We start from the raw sequence: 24,270 nt of genomic DNA, 5'->3' as shown, positions 1-24,270 counted from the left end.
TCAGTGAATGTGCTCTACAATGGCTGTGTGTCTCAATCTCAAAACCTATGAGATGCCTAACTAAACAGCACTTAGGGGGGTATTCCGAGGGAACTCGCGCACATTCTCGAAAATGTTGCACGCGGCTGTGCTAGAATAGATAACGTTATTAAATTGGCGATATAACGCCGAAACATTGCAAATACGTGAATTTAAAGTGGAGCGCGATGTCATTTCAGTTAGTAAAGTCATTAATGTAGGAAACTCTGTGCTCTGAATGTAATGGTGTTGTTCTACCGGAGTTTTCATTCATTTTTTCTGCCCATAGCGTCCGTTAGTAGGCTAACGGGCGGCTCCCTGTACTATATCTATACAGTAGCTAGAACCAAACACGGGACTGAGCACATTTAAATGTCTCTAATCTATAAAATAAAGTCAAACTCAAGATAGCGTACCTGTATACTGCACAAGGAACATCGTCCTGTGTATTCGGCTCAAACCGACGCCAGATAAAGTCCCGTGGGGATCTGGTAGCGGACGTTATTCCGCGCTAGGAGCTTTGCTGCTGGTGTCTGTTGGTCTGCTGCGCTTATAACAGCTTTAAAGATAGAGCAGACCACAGCGAGGGAGAGAGAGAGAGAAGGGGGGAGAGAGAGGAGGATCCACAGTCACGCTCAACACAACGACGACTACACTGACCGCGACGCGACAAATCTAGTAGCCCACGCTCTCTTTATAATTAACCATTAAACGAGCGTCTCTCGCGCGCTCGATTGCCGGTTGACCGGTTTGAAAGCATTAGCATTCATATTGATGAGGCTACTGTGCGCGAGAAACCCTTTCACAAAATCCACAGTTTTATCGTTGTCAGCGATTGAAAAACATGTTGAATGTGTCTATTAAGGCTGACAAGTTAATATAAGTTTTCATTATGAAAAGCTACGATTACAGTTTATACATCGCTTCGATGTAGAAGGCCTTTATTAACTCCCTAGTCTTCATTTTATGGTGATGGATGAGCTTAAGCGGGGGCTTCCAAATCTCAGTTAGCCTACCATTCACTTCCATTATAAAACTTGGGATTAAATATAATTCTGATTTTGTTCGGCTAAGAGAAGAAAGTCACACACACCAGGATGGCTTGAGAGTGAATAAATTATGGAATAATTTTAATTTTTGGGGTTAATTTAACTAGGCCTATTTTCTGCCAAAATATTGACTTCTTGGTATGACAATAAAATGACTGGCAAGTTGGTATTAATATTATTTTTAATAAGCAAGCAACAACTTGGTATTAGCCAACTAAAACAGATTTAAAAGTAGGCTATATTATTTTACCATGCATGCATACTATTGTTGCCATTGCAATCGATAGTAAAATAAGACATGTCCTTATGTAATAAGGGATACATAGGCTATGTTTTTATGTGACTGAAAAATGTCCCTATATTGTTAGGATCTGTACCAGCAGAGGGAGCAGAGCAACAGTTAAACTCATGTGCTAATTGCCATAACTAACACAGGACCAAAACTAAAACCACAAGGTCTCTTAAATAATGCACACATATGGGCCATTAATTGCAACAGACATGGAAATTGCTAAACTTATCTGCTGTTTTGCCAGCATAAAATAAATAAATAATGAAGCATCAAAGGAAGCACATTGTATGAAAATGTAAAGGGATATCAAGACAGAATTGAGAATTTTGGGTGCACTATGCCTCCAAGTATGATGTACTATATATATATATATATTATATATATATATATATATATATTCCAAATACACATTGTTATATTTCATAAGCAGTAAAACACCATTCCCACCCCAAAAATAAAGTGTCTGTGGATGAGAGTATGAAGTGACGACTGATGGGACGTTGTTCTGCTCCACTTCACAGACAATGAGTGGTAGGGGAATGACTGCAGCTCGTTCATTATGTCATTTCTACATCATTAAACATGTGCAGGGCTTTCCTTTCATTGAAATCCTTTGGTTTTCAATCCGATCAAGTGTTTGCGTGTCCTCTCGATCGAATTAGAAAAAGACCCCCTCTTCCAATCCGATTGCTCAATCTGATCGATTAAGGTGTTTACATGCAGGCTTTTCATTCTGATTAGGCAGTCAATCTGACTGCTAAATGATTATTTGGTTAACGCACCCAATAAAATGCATTAAACGGGTCATGAACTGGCTTTTTAAATTTTATTATATTGTTGTCTGAGGTCAACTTATGACGTTCGCTTGGTTTTTGCATTCAAAAACATCAAAAATGAGTAAGTAATAGGCTATTTTGTACCCAAGTTGTGAACCTACCTGAAAAACGCTTGGTTTTAATGGGCGTCTCGCACTGAAGACTTGGAAGTAAACGCCCACTGCTGTGAGTTGATAACAGTTTTGCATATTATAATGAGTTTCAACTCACCCGTCGATGCACTTGGAGGAAATTGTTTTGAAAACATCCAATGTTGTAAAATGGCGACCGGAATGATTCGACCCAGAGTCCGTGTGTTGCACAATTCCTGTCAGATCCAATATAGACGACACAGCACCGTTCTTTACTCTTAATCGCTCTGCAAATCCAGTCTTATTTACAAAACAATCCTCAGTGAAATGAAGCGAACAGATGGACAATGTTTTACCTCATCAGCTGGAACGTCATTAAAAATAACGTTTATCCATACAGTCCTATTGGAATCCAGAGGAAGCATATGCAGCGACTGTCTTCTTCCACAACCAGGCACTGCACCATATTTTGTATTGATCGCTCAGTAGCTCGATCCGGTTTGTCATCATGAGGTAGGCATCTATGCGTGTAATGCGCGAATCGGTGGGCGGGGCTAAATCGGCCATGTTGAAGTAGGCGTCGATCCTCTTCTTCTGCGGGGGTGGTGTTTTATCCTCTTTGACGTCATAGTTCCCCACTTTGAAAAATGAGGCTGGTGTCAATAAAAGCTTTTATTGGACTATCAAGGACGTTTTCAGTTCTGAAACTTACAGGATATTCTTATAATATGATGACCTCTTAGATGTCAAAAGCTCAAGGAAAATTTTATTTCTCAATTCATCACCCCTTTAAAAAAACATCCAGCCAACAAAGCCAAGTTGCTAACCAGAACATAACCAAATAACACCCGAGTTGTTTTTCTTACATGTGATTTACATTTTCCAATTTCAACAAGGTGTTATGAGCAGAACATATGACTGGAAGCATGATGGGGGTCCAGAGGTTAAATAAACGTGTAACTCGCTGGAATCCCAGAACAACTTTAACACCACGAGCTCAGAATATCTGTGCGGCATAGCCTGGGTTAATTTCAGAGCTAAGAAGATTTAACAGATGTCTTTAAACATTCAGCAGGAGTGTGTCGCGGTTAGTAGAGTAGTAGAGTCCGGTGTTGTGAGCACAACATTTGACATTACAACGGTCTCATAAAAGCATGATAAGAGTGTGGGTGGAAACCGCAGCTTGCTAAAGCTGCTAAACCTTGATGAACGCTGCAGGCCAACAACCTCAGGGGAAAATAATTAAAACTTTTAATTCAGGAGCATTAGCATACCGAAACAAAGTCAAGAATGTAGATGGCCCCATGAGTGTTTCAAATATCTACAGTAGATCAAATGTACTGCTTAAGAGTCTATTTATACATTTTGATGTTGGATTTAGGCACACCGCCACTGTGTCTCTATATATAAAGACACCTTGTTCTTTCGGTTTCGCGAATGTCAACATTGGCCATCGTTTTTGGCAGCCGCTTTCGATCAGAAATGTTTGGATGTGCGTGGATGCAAACATTGGCATATTCATTATTTTGTCATTCTTAACAATTAGCTCTGACTATTCAAAAGCTGTAGGGGATACAAACAGCTGTCAAGATGATTTTTCATAGGCAATATGAGCATTTTTATGTTTCCAGCACTCATTTTAAACAGTTTTCATGCAATTAGGGAAATAAATGTGGCATGGCGCTGTTTTAGTCGCGTAAAAAATATTCCAAAGCTGCACCGGAGTAATTTCTGCTGCGAGGCAATTACATATCACAGCATCAAAGTGACACATTAAAAGCACTGGAAACATGGACTTTGACATATTACTATAATATGTTATTAAGCCTACATGAAAAACAATACTTTAAAGAGAGGGTTTCACATAAGAGCTTCCTTGCATGTCACAGCTTTTATCTGTAAATTAGCTCAAAAAGAGCAATCAAAGACTGTCTAAGCAGTGCACTTTCCTTTCATTTACTTTAAATCGAACAGGCGTTTTCCCTCAAAATGCAGGGTACTACTGTACATCATATTTTAAACCACTCCCAACAGGTACAATTAATACTAATAATTTGATAGCATCTGACTTTTCTGTTTAAATTCAGACATTGGGGAAAGGACAGAAAAGAAGATCTAACCATGTTGCCTCGTTCCATCTGCGGATATCATTTATTTGGAGGTTATGGAGCTGTAGGTGTTTGACAGATGATTCACCTTTACAAAGGTGAGCTAGTTCCCTCACACCAGCGATGCCCCTGGCTGGAGTGGTTTGCCTTTGGCTGAAAAACAGCAAATAGGAACATGCATTTGTATCCTGCTTCTCCACAATAATGTGACTTGTGTGAAACAGATGTTTCTCTTTGGAAGTGCGTTTGTCCATTACCCATTTTCCGTTAGTCACAAATATGGTGCTCATGTTTTAATAACATGAACAACAATAAAAACAGGCCAAAGTTTCTCAAGGCATCTAATGAATTCTCTTACCTCACAGAGAATGATTAAAAGCTGGGCTCTGCTCTTATTTAATTCATGGCAAGTTGAGGAACTGACTCTACTCCTTTTGTCCTGATTTCAAACAACCATGTGCTTTCAGTAAGTTACTTATTTTATGAGCGATGGAAAAAAAAAACAGCTTAATATTGCATTCGCTGAGAGCAAATTACATAGGTTCTAGTTAAGAATACCATTTATATATATTAGTCCAGTTTTCAGAACACTAGTCTTATTTGTAAAATCATACTGAAGCCATTAACCCTTATGCTGCATTAGGGGCATTTTTGGTCTTTTGCAGTTTAATTTCTTTGACCATTTTGGCTGTTTTAATGCAAATGGTATGAAATTTGGCAAAATTGTGACTTTTTGGATACATGTAAAAAATGTGATCCCATTTTGCAAAATATGTATAACACACACTGTGTAGATCAAATAGTAACACTCAGCACCATAAAGACCAAAAATGGCCCATTGAAACCCATTAAAACGTTGTTTAAATCTGAGGCTGTCAGTAATACATGAAACATGATTTTTGCACAAGCATCCTTTCATTTTGAAGCAAAAGCATTATATTTGCATTATATAGTGTATTCCACCAGATGACGTCACAACATATTTATTCCCTATGGGTGGAAATGCACCTTATTTTAGGCAATAGGCAATGTTTAATAGGTGGCCATTTTTGGTCTCTAACGCGCTAAGTGGGATTTTTTTGCAAAGTGGGACTGTGATAATCCAAATCTAAAGTTTTCTCTTTGCATTTAGTTTATTGAAAATAATTGAATTTTTTGTTTTTTCCTCTTATACAAATCGATGGTTTCGCAAACAAAACTGGTAATTAAAGGGTTAAAATCCTGAAATTGAATACATTTTTGGTAGTTATGATGAGGACTGATGCTGGTTAAAAGATTTAACTTGGTAAAAGTGGAAAATAATAATAATATATAATATTTTAGGCAATGTTTAATATGTGGCCATTTTTGGTCCTTAATGCACTCAACGGTGTTAAAAATCTAATGCAGCACAAGGGTTAAACTCTTAAAGAGTAACTAAACACTAAACCAACTTTTTTTTAGTTAATGATCTGTAAGAATGGATCTTTATTAATACCAGTCATTGATTCGAGTAACTTTTTTGACATTTGTTCATAAAGTGTTCTATTTCTACAATATATGGTGTAAAAACTTCTTAGTGCTGCCCTCTTCAGGTTGAACGGTGGCTACTGCAGTTGAATTTTCCTATTGGATGTCCCGCACTTCGTGACGTACCCAGGTTTCACCTCACCACGCGAGCTACGCCCTTGGCAGTATAAAAACCAGCTTGTGTCGTCAAAACCACTGTAGGGAGTCAGGAATTGGAATTGTGAGTATTGAAAACGATCAGGATAGAGTGTTTTAGCATCTATTTCGTCCCCTCTATCTCCGCTGGGGTCTGCCCACTTTTTCAGCATTTTCAAATGTTGCCAGTGGGTGGAGTCAGGCTCTGACCAGGGGTTTAGTTACCCTTTCATGTTATAGGAAGTCTTCCTCCTTGCTTTCCCTTGGAAAAAAAAAAAAAAAACGCGGTACATGGAAAATGGGTGGGGGGGGGGGGGCATCAAAAGTTGATGTTTCAAGGTGTAAATGACACACCAGATAGTTGTTGTGCGATTGGTTGCACTAACCAGATGAGATAAGCAACCTTCACAGTATCGCATTACACGTCTGTGCAATGATCATTCCATCAATCCCTCAAAGGTAATTTCAACTTTTGTTTGAATACAATGGGTGTACGATCATGTAATTAATCGTGTCTTTACGTTTTGTCAATCAACACCACCAGCTTGTTCGGTGAGTCTTTTCAATTCATTGAAAAGTTAATGACTTCTGGCACTTTGACGCTATCGCCAATGGCGGTGTAAACAGAGCTGTCGTATTTTGCTAGCAACAACAAAAGTGTGTGATGGGTTGTTTTGAGGTTTGTGATATCGATGGTTTTCAATGAGAAGTTGAGAACAGTAGAGCTAGATTATTTACGGAGGAATTACTGCTCTATTATTACAATTTAACAACCTTCACCTTGGAGTTAATCCTAGTCCATAGTTATGCAGCTGGCTCGCTAACAGACTTGATAGAGACTTGCTAAAGACCTGGAACTAAATGACTGCAAAATATAAATTGGCGAGTGAGGCTTCTGGAATGTAGAGGTTTTGTGGTGAAAGTCAGTTAAAATAGTTTAATGGCTTTTGGGTTGAAATTTTGGCAGGTCGAGTTGCAGTTCTGTGCCTTTTGATGTTTTGGCCATTTTAAAACCAGGCAGATTCAGCTCACATTTCAAGAGTCAAATTAAAGGACTAAATCCGATTTTGTTTTGTGGAACTAACAAAGTCACTGCATTTTGTTAATTCTAGCTTCAAACTGGTGGTTAGTTAGTTATTTGTAGTTATCAAAACTTGCATTAGTTAAAGCCATTAACTGGCTTTAATGTCAAGGCAATGAAGCACTAAATTGCAGGCCTTCCACTTCATTCAACAGAATAATGCAAAACAACCCCCAAAAGTTTTCATTTTACAGTCTTTGTGCATGTGTTATGTGTTATATTACAGAGATAGTTCAATGAGACCTCTGGATTCATTAAGGTGACTGATTGACTAAGGGCATTTCAACAGCAGCGCCCCTCAACTCTCGGGCCAACAGGAGTCCTGGCATCTGGCCGCTGGCATCTACATTATTTATCTGGCCCTGCCATCTACATTATTTAAGTTTAAAGCAATAGCAAAATGACCATTTAAAATAAAGGGCAACATGGGAGCTGTGAGAGAGGCTTGCAGTCAATCTCACTGAATTCAAAACATATTAGTATGAAAGACCAACCCTCTACACACACACACACACACCTTGGCAATGGAATCACTATCGCTATTGGCTATCAAATTGGGTTAGTTTACTTGCCAGACTGATATACTAATATATATATATATATATATATATATATATATATATATATATATATATAGCGATACACTCTTTTTAATGGAATTTTTGAAAGATACTGATACCAAAATTTTAAATGGCGGTGTACATAAATAAATATATGAGCCACGTCAAATAATCAAATGATTAAAGCTGATTTAGTGTCATATTCTCCCGATGGCAATTCAAAAACTTAAAAGTGCCCTAGAATTAGAAATTCAATTTATCTTGGCATAGTTAAATAACAAGAGTTCAGACATGGACATGACATACAGTGAGTCTCAAACACAACTAAATCTCGTTTTTGAAAAACACCCCTGAAAAACAGGCGAATCTCCACGTAACACCGACTGTGACGCAACAGTCGGGATCACTTATATGTATTGTACGCCTCAAAAAATGTGCATATGCCAGCCCATGTTCGATGCCAGGCGGAACTGCACAACCGAAGTATCGGAAGTTCTGCAGGTGAAGAAACAAGCGAGGATCACAGGGAAAATACCAGATCACCAATGTGAGGACATTTAATACCCTTCCCACAGAAAAGAAATGTCAACAAGCGTGGTTGATGTTTATCTATAATCGGATACCGCAACAGTGGTTAGTTTACTCTGGCTAATTCACCACAGACTAATTTTCTAAGCTGCTGAGACGATATCAATTTATTAACGATATTTTACAGTGTTATCTAGATCCAGTGCAAGCATAGGCGTCATTTACGGGGGGGGGGGGGGGGGGATGGGGGGACATGTCCCCACCACTTTTTGACAGGGTCGAGTTTGTCCCCACCACTTTTGAAACATCTCGCGGCACAGATGTTCCAATACAAATAAAACATCTCCAGTTAACAGCATTCATTTCATTTGTTTGTTAAATAGCAGGCGATCTAGCACTGAAATGTGTTGTCTTCTCTCGGAAGCGCGCTTCAATCCGTTGCGGAGATTCGTTCCGGTGAAATCACAAATCAAAATGCACACAAACGTGTCACTTTTTCTCATGGGTTCTAATCCGCTCTCGTATATTTTTTTCCCCCTCATCAAAACATGTACAACCACTGATAAACATTATATCAATTCAACCACTGATAAACATTATTGGTTTTGATGAGGGGGAAAAAAAAAAACTATTCGAGTGCGGATCAGAATCTCGAACCGCCCGAGTCCTGACACGCTAGGCAAAAATTCTACTTCTGGACCATCACTGTACATATGCCATCAAGGGCATATACACTCTATATAGTCACTATACTCGGACATTGTGCTCATTTTTATTTATGTACATCAGGAAGCTACAGGACATCGTCTTTCAAAACATGACCTACTCGAAAGAGAAAAAAAGAATACATCATTGTACCCAGCACTTTTGAAAATGCCCTTCCGAATGCGTCTTTGTCCAGTCACATTTCAAACCAAACTGACGCCCATGAGTGCAAGATCCTAGTACAGTAACATTTCATTCTAGGGCAAATTTCTAGAGTTGAAAATGGACCTGTAAAACCATATCTGAACATTATAAATGCTTTTAAATAACCCATATACCCTCTATGTAGATATAAGAGACTAAATTAAAATATTATTTCAACACATTCTAGGGCACCTTTAACAATAGCTTTTTCAATCAACAATGTAAAACTTCTATTTTCAACTTTTCTAGGTAGAGTGAATCAACATACTGTAAATACTATTTGTATAATTGGATTAACTGCTTTTATATTGGCATTACATCAGTCATTCTGCTAGATATTGGCTTCAGCCACAAGTTGAAACCAATTTTTCTTCCATAATGTGACATTGCAACAGGGTTTTCAATAAGAACATCTCTGGAATTGATTAGGGTGTAAAATTGACTGATTCAAATAGTCTAAATAGCTTCTTGGCTATTGGCAATTTTTTTTTTTTTTTTTTTTTTTTTTACATTTTGATTAAAAATTACTAAAGCTGGGTGCACACATACAGTTTATAATAGACCATTAAAACTGTTACTTGTCACTGTATGAACATGATCCTCACAACTGTAAGATCTCAGTTGTCATTAATGTCAAACTATACATCAGTCAAGATGCGTTACAAAGTTTTACATCATCATTCCGTGACATAATCAGTGACTGTGAGCTGGATTACATGGAGGATAGAAACGGCTAGCAATTTTGATCATGGCTTTTCTTGAAAAGAAAACGGAAAAAAAATAAATAAATAAGACACGTCTGAGTGTGTGTGTGTGTGTGTGTGTGGAGCAAGCAGTGGTTTGTAGTCGTCTCATTAATTGTGTTTGTGTCATCAGGTTCGGCACTCCTGGTTTTCGATTTGACAGTAAAAATCAAAGGATAGATAAAATTTGATCACAATGGTCATTAATCGGCTGTCACGAACATGTCAAACTAGTGATCGAAGACTTCAGATATCGGCCCAGGAACAGAGCAACCTTTTAGGATTATCAAAATTTGTCTCAGACAGACAAATCGTTGTCAATATCGTACAACGTGAACCCAGATTAAGACATTTTTATTTGCAATAATATGAACCAGATCGTTCACAATACAGTTATTAAGTCCAATTTGGATTTCATATTGACTGTAATATGTTTAAACTCTCAGTTCTCTATTTGTGGCATGTAGTACAGTTGGCATTACCTTGAAAAAGCACTAAAATACATTCCTGGATCGGCTGTCCTTGATTGTGCAGAAGAGGAAGTGATCAGTCAACGCGGTTTCTGTGCGTTGAGCAAGATAAGAGGAACATGGAAGAAAAGCTCCTGTGTAAATGAGGCAATCTGCCCCATACAGCTGCAGCAGGACTGTGCCACGTAACCCGGCCACCTATGGGGAGGACAGAGCCGTGTGACGGCCCGGACACCCCTCTACAGATTCAACGCGAGCCAGCCAACAGGCATGGCCCACACAGAGCCTAACAAGAAAGGACACACTCATCTTCCTCACGCATTCAAGAAATAATTTCCGCACAGTTGCCCGGCAATTCTCCCGTCCAGAATTAAATTCCAGCATTTATTCTCCTAAGTGATGATTGTAGACCAGTCCGTCAAGCTGAATGTCAGATGTCAATATTGAGTCGAAACGTTTTTGAATGCATTTAGCCAAAAAATGATTAAAATACTACGAAACAAGTAGGTTTAACAAGCACAAAGCTTTTATCTCACAGAAAAAAAGCTCAAAGCGACAGAGTTCAAATAGGGTTTACACACGAGATTGAGCAATGTCCATCTGGCCACCTGGTATTTCATACAGAAACTCTGCATTTGTGATTCATCCTCTGCAATGCACTAGTCCTCCACTGGCATAGACATTTGGGCTATTTATACACTCTAATATCAGACTTTTTCCGAAGCAGTATCAGACTCACCTTTCAGCTTAATCTCCCAAAACTTGATAAAAGTTCCCGGCGAGCTCTGAACTCTAAACATCCTGTCATTTTGAAAGTTCAAACAAGAACGGAAAAGTGACGGAGGCGATCCAGTTGACGTTTCCACATGTTCGTGACAGAATAAATGCCAAAGAACTCGAGAAGAAACCTCTTATTATTGAGAAGCAGCCTCTCATGAGAACACTGACTGTCTTATCAGTTGAGCAGCAGAGATCTCGCCTACAAATCTTGTTTCTGAGGTGAGATCTACACTCTGCCTGTGAATGAGAAGCTTAAAGAGTCACTGATGATGGCACATCAAGCAGACAGAATGCATATCAACTCACCTACAGCTCGGCCAGCTCTGTAGTCCTTGAACATCATGTCTTAAACAGACACTCAATCTCCCGGTGACAGCACCCTGTTAAGAAAACAATACAGACTTAGCTCTATTTGGACATTAAGGGGAGACTGGAAAGTCTCCATGAAACAGCACTGCAAGTTCAGGTTTCAGTAAGAAAATCAGTAAGAAAGTGTCTTGGAGAAAGCATGCTAAATTCCAAAATACATTTAAGTGTAATTGGGAATGTCGGGTTCGGCAACAGAGGATTCGAAAATAGCCGATGAATTGAGTTTGTTTACCAGGCATAAATATTTCATACCAGGCCTGAAACTCCATTTTGCAGTTTTAATAATTTGTTACATTTATAAAAATATTTTTATTAAAAAGTATATATTTTTATCCCTATGACAATGGAAATATATAGCTGCTTTTTCTTGCATATTTACACCAGCACAGGTCATGGTGTCAATCGTGGTAATGGGTATTAACCAGTCCTTCAGTGAAACAGCATCAGTCACAAAAATGTGTAGATGAATTGTTATTTTGTTTCTCATATTTGCACCAGTAGCTTAACATGAAGAATATTCCACAATAAGTGTTGTCACATGGTGTTCTGGAGAAATTTGAAACACTCTAGATAATCTTCTGGAGCCAGATCCACAAAACAATTAACGTTACTCACTCATGTCGTTCCAAACCCGTTTCGTTCATCTTCGGAACACAAATGAAGATATTTTAGGTGAAATCTGAGAGTTTTCAATAGGGCTGCACGATTAATCGAAAAAAAAAAAATCACAATCTCGATTCAAACATAAATGCGGTCTCATTTCTTAATGATGCCGATTCACTTCCGTGTATTTCCCTGCATTCAGATCATGCTGCATTCACGCGTTATATTGGTCACACTCACACAAAAACAAAACAATAGTTGACAAATCAATCATGCGGACGTTTCATCAGGGAATGTCTAAATTAAAGTTGTTGCACGTGAGCAGCGCATATTTTTTTGGGGCTTGCATGTTAATCAAAGTATTCACCGGGAGCAGGGGCAGCGCGTGAGCAGCAGTGAAACGCGCAGTCAATTAAAGTGAAAGCACACTTTTGAGGGACAAAATTAATATGATTTCACTCAAAAAGTAGTTTCACACAATGTCTAGTAAGTTTTAACAAGAACTGAAGTACCTTAAAACTTATATAAAAATAATAGCAGAGTCCCATAGATGCCTGTATCTTTTAAACACCTGTGTGGCTGCAGGTTTGGGTAAATAAAAGCTTGTCTCAAATAGGGCGGGTCTGTTTTTTAATTTCGATTTGTTAAATCTTCTAAAACCGTCAGATCGTCTGCTTTTTGGAGGCCGCTTAAGCACATATTAGTCCCGCCAAAGCCTAGTTTGATCGGTGAGTGATGATGTAGAATAGAAACTGCTGCGCTTGAAAGGGCAGAGAGAGAGAGAGAGAGAGAGAGAGAGAGAGAGAGAGAGAGGTCTTCAAACAACACAAAGTTTGGAAGACCGCAGTTTCACATAGAGCATTTTGGAGAGTTTTAGATATGAAGACTCAAATATTTCTAGAAGATTTAGGCTACCCATTTAAACTTGTTTGTAATTATTCAGTTTGGGTGAAAGTGTGATGTCTGATTATAAAAAAAGCTACAGTATAGTAAACTAGCCAGAAAATATTAAATATAGCCTACACTTACTTTTAGTTCATGACAGTAATACACAGACAGCTACATAGGCTAGCCCCAAAGAACCAGCTTAAATTTAGATTTTTTTTTTTGTTACACTTTATTAGACTGTCTTGTTTTTTTTTTTTTTTTTTTACTTGAGTGCAATACATTTTGGATGGAAAAAAAAGAGAATCGAGATCTCAATTCCCATGGAGAAAAATCGTGATTCACATTTTAGCAAGAATCGTGCAGCCCTAGTTTTCAAGCAAATGACACTTCAAAGTTCAAAAGAACGCTTCAAAAAGTTCATAGATGATCACTTTATATGTTTAACAGATTGATTAATTAAATATAAACATTCATCAACTCACACATCAGTTGTGGTAAACGATAGCCAAACGCTTGACGTGCAAAAACCAATGAGGTCCATTTTCATGTTACGCAGTATATTTGAGCTTTCTCATGAACCAATGAGGTTCATTCTCGTGTTACGCAGAATGTTTGAGCTTCCTCATGAACCAATGGGGTTCATTCATGTTACGCAGCACATTTGAGCTTCTGCAAGAGCCAATGAGGTTCATTCTCGTGTTAGGCATCACGTTTGAGCTTCAGCAAGAAACAACGAGGTTCATTCTCGTGTTAAACAGCACGTTTGAGCTTCAGCAAGAACTAATGAGGTTCATTCTTGTGTAACGCAGCACGTTTGAGCTTCAGCAAGAACCAATGAGGTTCATTCTTGTGTTACGCATCACTATTATGCTCCCACAAGAACCAATAAGGTTCATTCTCGCATTACGCAACATGTTTGAGCTTCCTCAAGAACGAATAAGGTTAATTCTCGTGTTAAGCAGCACGTTTGAGCTTCAGCAAGAACCAATGAGGTTCATTCTCGTGTTACGCACCACTATTATGCTCCCACAAGAACCAATGAGGTTAATTCCCATCAGGCCTGGTTCTATGAGAGTCCTAGAGCCAAGAACCCTCAAACTCAAGCAAGAGCATCCTAAGTTGATATTGTAATAATATATTGGCAAACATGCATATTGCATGCATGCATATTTGTGTCTGCACTCTGAAAAATATCAACTGTATCTATTTACAATGTGTTTTTGCAGCAGTGAAAAACGTAGCCAATGACAGTCATAGTTGTTGATCTCTTGAACACGACTGCCAATAAGAGGTGCTTTAGTTAGTCAGTCTCACTGCTCAATACGCCAGAGCTTAAATTCAGAGCTGAGTTATGCACAAATGTTTCATAAAAATGTTTGAGATTCCTTTTATTGACAAAAAAAGCGTACACAATGTAAGTGTTTAATTGTGCATTGTTGGCAGCTTCATTGATGATAAGGGGACTTTGTGAGGTCGCAATAAACTGACAAAGTGATAGGGACCGGCTCGCTTTCGAGGCTACAGCCTATATAAGCTATTGAACTAAACTGTTTTTTGGGTTTTTTTTTTTTTTTTTAAATTTTGCTAAGAGGACCGACGGCCAATGCTGCAAAGTTTCAGAAGTAACATCTATAATATATATCAATGCTGGATTCACTTTGCACGCGACAAAAAAAGTTACATGTTAAAATACTATTAATGTATTTAAGCAATGTAAAGGCAGACTAATAGAAAAATATTCATTGCAAAATATTTTTTTTAAAACTATTATAATTATTGGCAAAAGTGATGACTTGTTAATTATTTTAATAAACGTGTTGCGCAGCACGTTTGAGCTTCCGCAAGAACCAAAGCGGTTTGTTCTCGACAGATTTAACCAGCAAGCAGATTTGGTTGAGCTTCTGTTTATGTTTGTTGATCAATGTTTAAACGTGAATAAAAGCCTAAATTCAATATGTTCATCATTTAAAGCAATCGCGTCTCTTCAGAAAATTTGGACTAAACTGCTTAATTCATATAGTTTTATGATCTCAATTAACTTTTTAAAGCTTCAAAGTGATAGCCTCACAGCTGCCAATGGAAGGAAAGAAAGCTCTCAGTTTTCATCAAAAAGATGAAAGTCAAATGAAAGAAAGCCTTACGGCTTTGGAATGACATGAGGGTGAATAACTTCTGTATTTTGTATTCCCCAAAATACAATATTGCATTCGCAATTTTATTTTTTAAGATTGTTCTAAAATAATAATAATAATCATAAAAAAAAACTTAAGTGCTTAACCTCCATCAGCCATTTGAGACAAAAACAGTGGACGTGCTTATTATGATTATCGCGTTAATCTGCAGGCATTGGAAAAAGATTGGTGAGGTGTTTTTCATTTAATTGATCAGTGGGTCAAACTTTGTAGAACTTATCTTAAGAAATTCAGATATTATATTTTTTTTAAAGAACATCTGGACCCTTGATGGTAAATTCTGGTAAATAGTTAACCATTTAAACCATGTAATGTTGCAGTTCCTTATTAAGCTAACGACCAAACTGGTGAGTAACTTGCTGAAAGTTTGGTAAGTGTAAAGGTTGAACTGTCAAACTTTGAAATAAAATGGAGGAAATATATTAGATATCAATTAACCACCCATCCTGTGCATTCTATCTTTTTAAAACTCCACTCCAGACATGTAGGCTTTCAGATCTATAATTGAAATGTCAGAAATCATGAGCACCCTCTTTCATCACTTTGGTTCGTGAATGCTTTGATACAGGGTGTAATAGAGAGGGCATCATTCTGGAAATATATTATGTTATGAAATCCAGAGTCAGCCAATCATAAAACAATCTTGTTTAGACAGGGATGACTGTTTTCATGTAATGTTTTCAGTACAGAAGCGCCGTGTCTTCCTCAAATAGCAGTATGTCACTTCATTGACACTTTGTCCTCAACATGATAATAAACTCTAACCTGTTGATATCACCATTGACCCTGAGTCTGTGGCTGGCCAGACCTAAATGACACTGATTTTAAACTCAACAACCTGAAAAGAAAAAAAAAAATGATCAAAATGATCCTCGTTCACACAGATCCACGGAAATGTCTAAAAACACTGCATTATTCAGTTGGTGATGTCACACTACACACCTATATGCTTTTTTTAAAGACATTAAATTCACTAAACTAAAAATTAAAATAAAAACAAAACTGCTACCATAAAAATTCACTTGTAGGTTTGAAATTATATACCACATTCATTTTTACTAACAACAAAAAACATTAAACAATAAATATTTTAGCAAAATATATCAAAATTTTAGTGTTAATGTATATTTAAATCATTATCATTGCGCTCCTATTCTGTGTTTGGCATTCATGCACGCAGTGGCGCTCGTTCACAGAAGTTTAGCTTGCAGAAGGCTTACTCCTGACAGAAAGAAAATATTTGCTTGACTTTCTAACAGATGGAAAATATGTCCGTGAAATGTAAATTATGCACTGAGGAAATTATAATAGGACTAAGGCATTTACAAATCAACAATCTACTAAAAATGCTAAAGGGTTTCCTTTGTGCTTGTTCGCAAATATACAATGAAATTGTCAAAATGATCCTTTCACATGGATCTGTGAAAACGACTAGAAAAGATGTATTATTCATATGAGGCCAGGAGTTGGCAGTCACTTAGCCTATAGAATGAACACATAACATGCGTGCGCATGATGTCTCAGTTTTCACAAATTTGCGTTTTTGTTGTTCACATAGAAATGACAGCGGTATCGTTTCAAAAGCAATGGGCGTATCGTTTGGGGGGCGTCTTCAGGCCCCCCAAAAAAGATTGTCATATAAATGAACGGCCAAAATGAAAACAAAATTTTTAATTTGAAAACAATAGTGTAAACGGCCCCTAAATATCCTGCGTATGGTTGCAATTACACTGGCACAAAAAATCTGATATTTTACTCACAAGTGTAAACACAAAAATCCACTCGAACTCCAATTTTTTCGCATCTGATCTGAGCCACTTCCAACGCTTATTCACAAAGATGGCTTTTTAATGTTGTATTATGAGGCAGACGTGCCTGTATGTGCTCGCTCACAGCTATTTACTGAAATGGGAACTTTAGATTTATCTTTGAAAGAAAAGAAATTGTGCGAACACAGAAACATTCAGGAGCTGGTTTTCAACATATGTGTGTGACTTAGGGTTGCCGCGGTGAGGAAAATTTCCCACCGGTTAATCGACGTGTGACAACACCGGTAATCCCGGTGTCACCGTGGAGGGCAGGGCGGGGGGTTAAATAGCTTTTAAATGCGTGCGCGTTATACTTTCACTTTCGAAATAAGCATCAATTGCTTGAATGGACAAAAAAAACAACTCGCTGATAATAAAACTTTTATTTATAGACTTTTATTAGCATAACGAACGAATAAAATGAACCCCATGCATAGGCTGAAAAAAGTGAAAATCGGCAAAATGTGGGCCCAAACAAATAAGAACCATAAAACGTTTATTAACGAATAAGAAAATAAAATAGGCCTAAATAAATTACACAAAGTTTAAATGAGATAAAACCAATTAAAAAGAGACGAATATAAAATAAAAACTTCAAAACGGACCTTAGCCTACATAAATGACATACTTTCACTTTCGAAATAAGCGTCAATTGCAATTCAGCGTCAATTGCTGGAATGGACAAAAAAAAAAAAAAAACTCGCTGACAATAAACTTTTATTTAGACAGCACTTTTATTAGAATAATAAACGAATAAAATATAGACAGAACTTTTATTAGCATAACGAACGAATAAAAATAACCCCATGCATAGGCTGAAAAAAGTGAAAATCGGCAAACTGTGGGCCCAAAAAAAATAAAACGTTTATTAACGAATAAGAAAACAAAATAGGCCTAAATAAATTAAACAAAGTTTAAATAAGATAAAACCAAATAAAAAGAGACGAATATAAAATAAAAACTTTAAAAAGGACCTTAGCCTACATAAATGACAGCACTCTAAAAAAAAGTAAAACACTATAAATTGGCATTTATTAACATTAATATATATTGGCCAAAATATTGCCAAACAGGCACTTTTGCATTGCGTTTTGACACCAAATCTTCCGCCATTATCTTGCTTTTCTGTAATTTGACTCGTTCTCGTCTCCACACGTGCTAAATGGAATCCTGATGCTTGCTGATCTGTGACGTGACGGCACGCGTTGCGCAGTTCATTTTTAATTATAATGCTCTCTTCAGAACTAAATAATTGAAAATTATTATTTTTAATTAATTCAAATAAATATTTTAGCAAAAACGAATACTTTAAAAAAAAAAGTCAAGACATCGCGGTGTCACGGTGGGAAAGTGATGTCACCGGTGATGGGGCTTAAAACCGGTAACACCGTCAACACCGTCTATCGCGGCAAGCCTAGTGTGACTTTGATCAATAAAACAGCCTCACTACTAAAAGCACATATTTCTCACCAATGAGGGGATAGAGGGGATAAAAAAAACAACTGATCTGTGCATTAAGACTTGCAGTGTAAATGCAGCCAGCATTGATTAAACATTACGGCGTCAGAAAAACAAAATGTAAAAAGGAAACGTATGCATGGATTAACTGTTCACAGTAAGATCTTATTGTTAAAGTATTGTTAATGAAATCTTTAAGGCACAAAACCACAAACATTTAACTGCTGTATCAAATGTGTGCATTTAATCCTGAAGCTCAAATGCAGCAAGTGCAGTCAAGTGTCCAAAGCAAGCTGGTATGGTTCAGTCTTCAGTCTGAGGTTGAGCCTGGAGGGAGAGGAACGTGATTGGTCGCAGCAGTCATAACTGACAGAAAAACGTTGGCAAAAAATCCTTCCTTATGATGAACACCACTATATAATATATATTCCTCAAACTCGACTGTAGCTTGCAGGGCTGTTAGCGACGTGTTTGAACTTATGAGGCATGTAAGACTACATCTGGGCAAAATGGACATTAAAAATAAATTTGAATTCATCCGAGGTTAGATTTCAGTCAGTGGCCCAATGAAAATGATTCAGTAATGGCACTGGCCAGCATGAAACCGACATCATCTTCCCTCCTATCAAGCGGAGGATGCATCGGCAACGAGAGTGGAATTGCCAAGAAATAACAGAACCATAATAAGGAATAACATATACAACCTCTTCACCCACCTTCAGTACTACAAAACTGAGGAAAAAATAAACAAACATTCTATTAATACATCTTACATGCTATCTACAGAAGAGCAGATGCTGGGATTTGTGCATACAGATTTGTCCAGGCTCTTGTTATAGAAGCACTAATGATCCCATTATGACTGTGTCTCAAAACCAAGGCGCATCGTTAGCGTATTTCAAGCTTATATGATTCCCAACAGTACTGTGTAGGCAGGTTCACCAGGTAGCAAAATGGAACATTAGGTGACTTTAAATGAGTTAATAGCACTTAAACACAACCTGTTGGTAACTACACTATTGCATTTTTTGCCCAACTCAAAGTTGGTGTAACCCTTCATTCTGATTGGGCATAACACAAGTGCCCACAAATGACTGTACAATGAAATGATTCTACATTGAAATTTGCAATGCAATGCAATAAAAAAAAAAAAAAAATAGTTACCACGTGACAGTCCTGTCTGTTTGAGCCCAATCTCATGAAAGTTCGTATCTATAGCACGAATGTAATTTCTCGTGGCATTTATACGGCAAAAAACAGTTTTTGCGTGTATATGGAACGCGGTTTTCGCGTGCATATGATACGCACTATTTGGCGTATAATACGCACGAACTCACCACCCCCCTCCCCCCTAAACCTACCCCAGGGTTTTTTAGTGCGTAGCATGAGCACGCAAAAAACATTTTTGGTGTATAAATACCACGAGAAATGACATTCGTGGTATAGATTAGATACGCATCTTCATGAGACTGTGTTAGTCTGTTTAGAACAGTGTATTCGATAGATTATTCATCATCAAATTCTTTTCCACAGTGGTGGATAAATAAAGAAACTATGTAAAAATGACAAAATTACGCAATAAAAAAACATACCAAATCACAGACAAAACCATAGTACACGAGTGGCTGATCCTTTATGTGCATTAAAATGAGTGTTTGTTTTAAAACCCATATGCAACGCAACATGAAGGTAACATTTGCAAACTTTTTTTTTTTTTTTTTGCTTTTTTAAAGGGGGGAATACCTAAGATTTTTGCATTAAAATATCCCAAAATCACAAGGCCAGTGTTATATATTTAGTTAAGATTATAACTTACAATATTCCAAATGTTTCAAACAATGTTTAAATCGTGAGAAAATTGAGATTTTAACCAAGGAAACGGGGCGTGTGAGCTGGGAGTCGCCAGTAAATCACGTCATATCCGCGTTAACTCGGTTTCCGCTCGTACTGCGTGTAGTCCTGGACAAATGCGGAAGTTGTAGTTGTGCATTAGCGTCTATCAATCAACAAACGTCAGCTTGTTTCGCGCATTTGTTGTGGAAAAGTTCACAATTATTCTTTAGCGATTGCACCTGGTTCTGTCTACAAAGACAAGTCTCATGAACGCAAATATCAACGAACGGGTCAACCAAACGACCCAAGAAGAACTTGGGACAAGAGAAATAAAACCAGCTCAACATCGGTGTGGCATTTCCTAAATAGAGAGAACTTCGTGAAAAACTCGAACTAGAAAGAGACGCCGATCTTGCATGTGTTTTACTTGACAGGTGAGTAACATCGTGTTGTGTATTCAAATTTAATGCCAGTAAACGATGCAAAACAATTAATATTATTGTTAGAATGTCTTGTTGTCTATGCATCTGATGTGAAAAATCGTAAGGTCAAATTCACCACGAATACTTCTCGGAATGTGAACTGTTGGCTGTATCTTAGAAAACGACGTTTATCTGAAAAGTGTTTCAACTGTCCCGGCTCTCCCCTAACATCTGTGATAACTAATTTACTTTTAAACCTTACTTTTCTTGCGGTTATTTCAGTTTAATGAAAAACAAGCATGTCATTAAATGCAACAGTTATAGAAATCGAACTTTACCTCATCCATGACAACTAATTTTCGATTCCCGTCTGACTGATACTGTCTAAGATTTATCCACGGTGGAGTTTTAAAACAACAGTTCCCATCATTCCACATTCCTCCACGGCGTCATCAAGCAAAGCCGTTGTTGTTGATTTGAATGTAGCGCCCTCTAGCGTCATAAAATCTTAGGTATTGTAGCTTTAAAGATCATAAGACATAAGACAGTGCAACAGTGCAGTGTGTGATGGTGCAATCGTATACAGTTGTATTCCAGGGTACACCATACATTGATGCGGTCGCCCCTGCCGAACGATGTGACGATGTTTTGTCAAGCGCTGTTTTGACGACACCACAGGAGTTTTTTTTTTTCTGAATGGGAGCTGCCGACGCTCATAATTCATATTAAAGTTATCGACTCTTTTTTTTTTTATTACATAACTCCTGACACAAATTAAGACATAACTGTATAAGTTTCTCCGAATACAAAAGTGGACAAATACTGAAACTTGAGTCTTATATATTTTCAATAATGCATAGTGTGTCAAGATAATAACATTATATACTGTATGATAGTAACTTTGAAATATATATAAAAAAAACGCTTCAGTGCGCCAGCGCTCTAAAGACAGTCTTTCCGTAATCAATGGAGAATAAGTAATTTCATGTTTTGTCCCCCCCACCATACCCCCCCCCCCCCCCAACCCCCAACCCCCTGTACCGAACACACTTTAAAACCAAATAGCAAACCAAACATTCATTTTGTGCACCATTACACTCCTAGTAAATACTAACTTCCTAAGAGGACTTGACCGTACCATATACATAGTTCCCACAGGCAAAAAAATTGTCACGTGACCTCCCCGGAGACGCCATCTTTGAGGGCAAAACCGCTGTGTTTACCATAGGCGTTTACAACGTTTTATCAGAGAATGTCGTTTTACAAACAAATATTTATGTCTGTTTATATTGTTGTAAAACAAGACATAGAGAGGTACAATGTGAAAATTGCATTCATAAATGGTGTGTATCCTTATGCAACAAAAGAAGCACTGAGCACCGATTATGCAACTTTGCCTCAGATACAGTATTTTCATGTGTACAATTATCTGGTATTGGTGAGGAGTTTTTACACATGTGAGCAATTCCAAGCCTGGAAATCACTGGAGGTGTACGATCAGATTGACGTGGGGTTGGTTTGGTGACGTTTGCTCAAGTGCAATCAATGGAAAAGTAACTTAAGTCATCATAGCGAAGTAGCATGATGCTAATCTGTCTATTAAAAAGCCATAGCCTGCACAACTTAATTCCTATGTTCCCCAGTCACCGGTGATTTCTGTAATATGCATGTGCTTGCGGGCGTCATGGTTCGGTGCATGAATATTAAAATAAATAACTCGCGTGCAATTTAATTAATGTAATGAGGAACTACATTATACGCGGGATCTTTAGGGACATAATCTGAGATTGCAATGCTGGAATGTGAGATCAAACAGTGGAAACAATGTTGTTTTGTATGTTTTTAATACCTCGTCATTTTGTTCATACAGGACATTATTCAAACTGCAATGTGTTAACTTATATTTATTTACACTCGCAATAAAACACAACATTGTGCTTTTGTCAAACAAATTCTTGCGTGTTTTGAGTGAGTTTCTTTCCTGTTTATGCTCGCCAGCCATAATCTCCGTCGTTGTTCGGACAAAAGCTTAGTCTTCTCACATCCATATGGAGTCTAATGACGGGTATAGTGTAAAATCCCGATTTAACTGAACCTCCGGCACGATTTTATCATCCATTGACCCAGCAGGTGATGACCATTTTCACTTTATAGCACGAAACTCATTTCACTTCGTTCAACTCGTATTGCTTCTTCTTATGTTTTGCCCTAAGCAATGGCGCCGGGCGGCAAATGCCCGTATGTTGTGACGTCATGTGGGAACTATGTATTCAAACCGTGTTCACACTAAAAGCCACTTAAAAGGCAGTAATTTTCAATTAGACTTGGCAATTTACATCAAGTTTAGAGGTGATGGGACACAGAAAATACCAATAAAGTTGAAGGCAGTGGAGCTCACATGATCCATTCCCTAGGGGTAGCGGGAAAGGATACAGCATAGCGCTGTGATGTTGTGTGTGGGGATACTGAACCGGATACTGAGCACGGACCCCAAGTATCCATTTTTCAGTGCCTGAATTTCGGATCATGGGTATTGTGCATTATTTTATCATAAGCTCAGTGCTTATAAAACGCGAAATAGAAATTGTTGACATTCTGAATAATTGATTCATACACTTGTTCATCTTCATGATACAGTGCATAATGCACTGCTTCGGTTAAACAAACTTCCCTCAATTTTTAGCTACAAGAAAATGGATTAGATCTCAAAATAGAATGATGTCTTATTTTTCCAAGCAACGCAGCTCATTTGAGATCAGGTTTTGAGCGACAGTCTGTCTGGGTGAGCGGGGAATGTCTATATTTAATGTTAAAAATAATCTTTTACATCAATTGAAAATATTTGGAAATGTGACAGTTCCTATCTTCTCCAGCTGAACGTACCCCATTTGCAGTGCTGAGAGACAAAAGGCAGAGAAGTTAAACTTTCAGGCCAAGTCTGCTAAATGTTCTTTCTCTCTGTGCTGTAGAAATCCTGGCTTGGGTGCTGAAGACAATCTCCTGTGCTCCACAAATGAACATAATAGACATTCAAGGTCAGAGAAGATACCATAAAATGTGGGCCAGACATACCAAGTCTTGCATAAAGACCAAACCACAAACGCCTGCTTGATCTTCAGAACCGAAGAGAACCGACATTACTTTTACTGTAAGACTGGCAGCTTTTTCAAAGAAGTTTCCAATGTAATGTGAAGAAGAAAAAGCTTTTAGACTCTCTCAAACATTAATTTCAGGGAAGAGTTGCTGAAAGTAATGTCTCATAAGTGGTGCTTGCATTTGTGTTTTATGGCATAGGCTTACAATGGTATAAGAACAAATTAAGTGGCTTTCAAATTGCAAGCATCTAAAAGGATCAGAAAGAACTGCAGGCTAAAATCAGTGAACAAGCCGTGTTTACTGTGGAATTCTGGCATTGATTCACCCAAGAATGCCATCATTTCCTCACCTTCATTGTAGTTCCAAACTTTTTAGAACACAAAAAAGAGAGATTTTGAAGAATGTCCAAGCTGCTGTTTTCCATTCAACAAAAATAAAAGAAATGAATAAATAACAAGGGGCTTTAGAGCTGCATAAAAGATATTAAAAGCAACCCACATAAAACAAATACT

General features: G+C 37.7%; 1 protein-coding gene across 6 annotated transcripts in view; it reads right to left on the bottom strand.

Annotated features, from left to right (window-relative positions):
• enox2 (ecto-NOX disulfide-thiol exchanger 2) overlaps positions 1 to 24,270 on the bottom strand; it is a 297,189-nt gene that overhangs the window by 217,286 nt on the left and 55,633 nt on the right. The window contains exons 2-3 of one of the 6 annotated variants that reach the window (XM_089134788.1): positions 11,396 to 11,469; positions 4,387 to 4,527 (exon numbers count right to left, since the gene is read on the bottom strand). The exons of 1 other annotated variant lie outside the window; for it this stretch is intronic. In XM_089134788.1, the coding sequence (XP_088990914.1) occupies positions 4,387 to 4,417 (31 nt within the window). In that variant the 5' untranslated portion in view covers positions 4,418 to 4,527; positions 11,396 to 11,469. Of the gene's footprint in view, positions 1 to 434; positions 589 to 2,405; positions 2,668 to 4,386; positions 4,528 to 11,395; positions 11,470 to 24,270 lie in introns of those variants that run through there. 4 more of the 6 variants (XM_089134786.1, XM_089134787.1, XM_089134785.1 and 1 more) reach the window with 4 other exon arrangements.

The sequence above is a fragment of the Pimephales promelas genome, chromosome 9 (assembly GCF_988280905.1).
Source record: "Pimephales promelas chromosome 9, fPimPro1.hap1.1, whole genome shotgun sequence".
Taxonomy (NCBI): Eukaryota; Metazoa; Chordata; class Actinopteri; order Cypriniformes; family Leuciscidae; genus Pimephales; species Pimephales promelas.
This window is presented reverse-complemented; position numbering and strand designations above follow the sequence as displayed.